Source organism: Salmo salar, chromosome ssa01, assembly GCF_905237065.1.
Source record: "Salmo salar chromosome ssa01, Ssal_v3.1, whole genome shotgun sequence".
Lineage (NCBI taxonomy): Eukaryota > Metazoa > Chordata > Actinopteri > Salmoniformes > Salmonidae > Salmo > Salmo salar.
In genome coordinates this window covers 142,685,758-142,692,081 of record NC_059442.1, presented here as the reverse complement: position 1 = coordinate 142,692,081, position 6,324 = coordinate 142,685,758, and the positions used below count along the sequence as shown (strand labels likewise).

Below are 6,324 nucleotides of genomic sequence, written 5' to 3'. Positions count from 1 at the left end.
TCATAAAAGTGTGGCGGAAGTGTACGTGAGTTTGTTAGCTAGTTGTCGTGGAAACTAGCTAAATGGAGGGATTTTGAAGCTAGCTAAGGACAGAGTCGGTGTCGAGAAGGAGTCTATATCGACTGCTTAAATCTTTGCACAAATTAGCCAGTTTGCCAACTAGTTAGACCTAGCGAGAGTTATCTGTAGCAATACCTTGGCTTCAAACTGCAAAGTTATCATTGAGTCGCTAACTAACGTAGATAGTACTCTGGCTGTGTGCGCGGGGAAGGGCCCTGGAGAGCTGGAAAAGTATCATCGACAACATCATGACCCAACAAGGAGCAGCGCTACAAACCTACAACAATGAGCTTGTCAAGTGTAAGTGAATGTGGCATTTCGTATATTTGTCGTTCAATAATTTGTCAGTTAACTTTAGTGTTTTGACAGACACCAAATCCGATTTATAAAATACTACGTTGCTTTAGTTAACTGTTAGCTTGGTAGAAACTAACTATGTCAATATGTTAGCTAGCTAGCTTCTTGTTTTCACTTGTTTGGGTCCGTTGTGGAAATATCTGTATTTTTATGCTGTACTTAGGCCCTTCAGGGACAAAGATTTAATGAATGTATCATATTCCAGCTCCTCCTTTTGGACAGCTACAACTAATTAGGCACGTGTGACTGTGAATCTTTTTAGCTAACCTTGAAAGAGTATACTGCTTCTATCCCATGCTTTGATGCAGCCTGTTTCTAGGCTCTTTCTCTTTGATGCTGTTTCCTTTTCTCCCCATAGAAAATCATTATTTCCCTAGGTGCATGTGCAGACAGTTCTCTTTTTCCTATATCACTACACAAGAGTAAGTGTGATTTAGTCAACTGAGTTGTTGAAAGGGTAGGGAGGGGGATTAAAGAAGGCAGAATCATGTTCTTCCTTAGTCTGTATTTTATAAGCAAGAGACCCTAGACTTGGACCCAGTCTGTGCAGACGTTTACCGGTTTGACTTGCCAAGGAAATATTAGTTTGAAATACATTTGTATTAATTTATTTCTTTAAGCCTTCATTTAGTAATTTACACACTTATGACACCGTGTGTGGTTAGTAGGAGGGGATATAACTGTTACAAAAATGTTGGTATCCAAGTAGTACATTTTACATTTTAGTCATTTAGCAGACGCTGTTATCCAGAGCGACTTACAGTATTGAATGCATACATTTCATACATTTTTTTTTTTTTTCTGTGCTGGCCCCCCGTGGGAATCGAACCCACAACCCTGGCGTTGCAAACACCATGCTCTACCAATTGAGCTACAGGGAAGGCTTAGGTGTGTGTTTGTATTGCAGATAGTGACTACAGCAGACCCATGGGAAATATCCACAGACTATAATTGACCTTGCTTTAGCACAGCCGTCAAACCCCTGACACTTAGTTTAAATCAAGACATGGCATTCTGCATAATTTAAATGAATACAACTCTGAGTAACTGTTTAAATCAGTCCATGTATAGATGCCCATAATCTGACTGACATGACTGGTAATGTCAGAGGAATTTGATCTAGACTTGCAGACATCTCGAGTCTAGTTTAGCCCCAGTGTTGTGCTTCATAGGACTATTTTCATTGGAATTGTCTGTAAGATCAATTGAACCCTTGATTCTCAACACACTCATTATAGTTTTGATAGATTTTGTCAGCAGTTATGAATCATAATGGCTGGCTTTGAAAATATAGACTAGTATTATGGAGCTGATTCGATGGAGTGTTGCCTATCGTAGTCTGTGAAAGATCTTAGTCCGTAGCTATGGAATTAGATGTGACCTGTGGGATTTCATTAATGTATGATTGACTCTGTCTCACACACTTTCATCCATCACAGGCTGGAATGGGCTGATTCAACAGGAAAGGGCTGCTGAGTGAGGGGGACCTCAGTTTAAACCTCCCCCTCCTTGTTATTCCTCTTACATTGTGCACAGGAAGTCTGACATGTATTTAGAAGGATAGATTATAGGCCTCTAGGTTTTCTCTTTAAAATACCCCGATTTGTTCCTATTCACATGCTGTTGGGACTAGGAATGTAGGCCCAGGTTATATTTGATGCTAAGCATTAATAAGTAATTGGTTTAGGCTACAGCTACACTGTAAAAACAGTCACATGTACACATTAATTGTACATTTACATTCCACCTCCTAAACAGCCAGTGTTTCCTTCTCCCCAGGTATCGAGGAGCTGTGCTCTAAGAGGGATGAGTTGAACCGTCAGATACAGCTGGAGGAGGAGGAGAAGGGTCGTCTACAACACGACATTCGTGTCCTCACTGAGAAGCTAAGCCGCGTCAATGAGAGCTTGGCCAGACGACTCACCGCCCGCGCTGACTTTGACCGCACAATCGCTGAGACTGAGGCTGCCTATATGAAGGTCAGGGTTTAGGGGGTTTATTTTTCTTGTGTTTAGGTTTTTCAACACTAGTTTAGTCTCTCAAAACCCTGAATGGATATTATGTCAGCTTTACAGGATCGCTCATGTTAATTTGACTGCAAAAAGCCCCTACAAACGTACAGGGCAAGACATTTTCTGACTCACAAAAGAACCCTGGAATTACTTGTTGTAATTCAAGACAACATGCATCCCACGTGTTTTCTTAATATTCAACTCCCTTGGTGTTACTAAGAGCTTAATGGCAGAGCAAACAAACGCCCGTAAGTGTCGTTAATTAAAAACAACGGAGTGCTCAGTCAGACTTACAATCAAATTGTTACACAGCACATTGTCATGCTGCATCTCATTCCCACTTACCTCAGGCTATATGGTATTTTATAACCTGAGGCAAGTGTCTTGTGTTAATTCATGTCTTATTCTCTCAGATTCTGGAGAGCTCTCAGACACTGCTGAGTGTACTAAAGAAGGAAGCGGGAAATCTCGGCAAAGCCACTGAACCCAGAGGGAAAGACCACTGACGTCCAGACTACCTTCCCTCTCACCCGGATACCAGCACTTCCCCTCACCATCTTATCTAGAACTGTTTGTAATATATTTATGTAAAAATGTTTTGAATATCTAACTCTGATCTTTACTGGTGTACTTATTTTATATCAATTGCATTATTTTAATAAAGTTTGAAGATTCTCTTCGCATTTGCCGTGTATGGAACCAACTCAAGTCATTCCATTTGTTTGAGTGCTGTGTCTTTCAACAAATACGCACACACTCTCTTGGAGAGGTGCTGTCATTTGGAAGATTCTGCCTTGACGTGAGGGCTGGAGACTAGTCTGACACACTGCAACAGAAACTATTCACACTGTCAAGGCTTCATCTATTTATTGAGCTTTCATTTGTACAGTTCTAACATCTTTTTTTTGCCCAAATCATTGACAACTACAAATTTTACAGTAAGCACATCTTTGATGCTGGAGATTAATAGATGAGGTTACAGTATGACAGTTTCTTAACAGGAATATACAATGGTCCCAGGCTTCATCAATATTCTTTCAAGTGAATCTCATCCCAATAATGGCCATCTGAATCTTGCTGGTGTTACCATATGATCACTGGAACATGCCATTATAAAGCCCTGGCTCTTGGTCCCCCGACTCAAAGGCACACAATTCCCAGGAAAAGCTGTTGGACTACTTAGCGAGCTGGTCCTAAATGCAGCAGTTGGCACAGATGAATGGCAGGTGTGCTCTATATGCTTTGTGGGATGAATCCAAGGATTATCAGTGGACACTAAACAGTTATCTTTCCCTAATAGGGTTGTGGCAGAAACTGAGGTCATGCATTCCTTGTTTCTCATCGACAGATGAGCTCTTTCACCTTGCCTGTATTGTGAGGTGCAAAATAAAATCTTGACAAAACAATCGAAGTCTGTAATCATGATACATAATTACAGTATAGAGAAATGTTGACCCTCCCAATAGCCAGTCCTGTTTAATCTAAACCCCTTCCTTTGAAGATATTCAAGAAACTGTACATCAATACTGTCTGAAGAAGTATGTTTGTGAGTCAATTGGCATTGAGTAAAAATCTTTTGAAGACTTAGAGCCATCTTATTTAAAAAAAAACACTGGTCTCAGATACACACAATTTAAGTTTCATATCAATGTCTTCATTACTAAAATAGACTCTCACTGTGGCAGGGGTTCCCAAACTTAGTCCTCTGGACCCCAATGACTGCATGTTTTGGTTTTTGCCCTAGCACTACACAGCTGATTCAAATCAACTATTCATCAAGTGTGTAGTGTTAAGGCAAAAAACCAAAACGTGCACCTCTTGCGGTCCCGAGGACCAAGTTTGGGAAACCCCGCTCTATGGAATGTGAAAGTGTTGGAGGTCTGGCTGTGGAGGTCAGAAGCTATTCACTGGTCAATGAAGGAAAAACATGGCCATGAGGACGCACCCTTCCTTGTTCCATCTATAGCAGCTATTTGTTCCATACACAAGAACGAGTATCTGACAGGCAACCTTTCAAAAAACACATGCTGGTGAATGGTTTCAATAGTTGCTATTCTTGGTTTACCTTTGATCTTGGCAGTGTTCGAACATGAACACTGAAAGGGGGAAATTGTTTCTAATAGTATGAGACAATGGGTCCAATTCCAGGCTACACCAAGGCATTTATACTCTGTCCCTTTGACATTAAGCTTCTTGCAGAAGGTATTCATAATATCAAATGGTCATGAGCTGCCGAGGCAATATTTGAAGCAGTACTTCACAGATCTTTGATGATCAAACAAAGTTGAGCAGGTCTACAGAGCATTTCTTAATTATAAGAGGGAGTGTTGACATTTGCTTGCTCCTGGACTCTTCTGGCAAAATCTCCAACACAGCATTGGAAACATACAAAAACTAAAAGGCACACAGAAAAAGCATACATTAAGGGGAACCAAGTCAATTGAAATCAGGTAGAAAAACAAAGAACTAGGATTGTGGAACCCTTGCCGTATTTAAGTCTTGTTTTGTTTGTTTTTGTCTGTCCATTCCCTATGAAGTGTGGCGTCCTCAGCCTACGTTGTGGGACTCCAGGACACAATAACACTGACTTTCTTCTTTACCATGATAAGAATGGGCACTGATGGCTTCCTTGTTTAAGGAATTTGGTCACTTACCTTCACAAGGTGATCACCACCACCACCACCACACAACTCCCCTTTACAAGAAGGACACACAGACACCATACACTGCATTCAGAAAGTATTCAGACCCCTTGACTTTTTCTTACAGCCTTATTCTAAAATGGAAAAACAAAACATTTCCTCATCAATCTACACACAATACCCCATAATGACAAAAAGTGAAAACAGTTTTTTTTTTAATAGTTTGCACATTTATTAAAAATAAGAAACAGAAATACCTTATTTACATAAGTATTCAGACCTTTTTCTATGAGACTGGAAATTGAGATGTTTCTACAACTTGATTGGAGTCCACCTGTGGTAAATTCAATTGATTGGACACAATTTGGAAAGGCACACACCTGTCTATATAAGGTCCCACAGTTGACAGTGCATGTCAGAGCAAAAACCAAGCCATAAAGTCGAAGGAAGTGTCCATAGTGCTCTGAGACAGGATTGTGTAGAGGCACAGATCTGGGGAAGGGTACCAAAAACATTTCTGCAGCATTGAAGGTCCCCAAGAACAGTGGCCTCCATCATTCTTAAACTGAGGAAGTTTGGAACCACCAAGATTCTTCCTAGAGCTGGCCGCACAGCCAAACTGATGGTCACTGACAGATCTCCAGAGTTCCTCTATGGAGATGGGAGAATCTTTCAGAAGGACAACCATCTCTGCAGCACTCCAACAATCAGGCCTTTATGGTTGAGTGGCCAGACAGAAACCACTCCTCAGTAAAAGACACGACAACCCGCTTGGAGTTTGCCAAAAGGCACCTAAAGGACTCTCAGACCATGAGAAACAAGATTCTCTGGTCTGAATAAACCAAGATTGAACTCTTTAGCCTGAATGCCAAGCGTCATGTTTAAAGGAAACCTGACACCATCCCTACGTTGAAGCATGGTGGTGGCAGCATCATCCTGTGGGGATGTTTTTCAGCGGCAGGGACTGAGAGACTAGTCAGGATCGAGGGAAAGATGAACGGAGAAAAGTACAGAGAGATCCTTGATGAAAACCTGCTCCAAATTGCTCAGGACCTCAGAATGGGGCAAAGGTTCACCTTACAACAGGACAACGACCCTAAGCACACAGCCAAGACAACGCAGGAGTGGCTTCAGGACAAGTCTCTGAATGTCCTTGAGTGGCCCAGCCAGAGCCCGAACTTGAACCCAATCTAACATCACTGGAGACCGGAAAATAGCTGTGCAGTGATACTCCCCATCCAACCTGACAGAGC

The 6,324-nt window shown here is 41.5% G+C and overlaps 1 protein-coding gene across 1 annotated transcript; it reads left to right on the top strand.

The window, feature by feature from the left end:
* Nucleotides 1-27: 27 nt before the first annotated feature.
* Nucleotides 28-3,111, top strand: ssna1 (Sjogren syndrome nuclear autoantigen 1). Its single transcript, NM_001141033.2, has 3 exons — nt 28-360; nt 2,197-2,396; nt 2,843-3,111. The coding sequence occupies exons 1-3, from the start codon at nt 309-311 to the stop codon at nt 2,933-2,935; spliced, it is 345 nt and encodes a 114-aa protein (NP_001134505.1). The 5' UTR covers nt 28-308; the 3' UTR covers nt 2,936-3,111.
* The last annotated feature ends 3,213 nt before the right edge of the window (nt 3,112-6,324 follow it).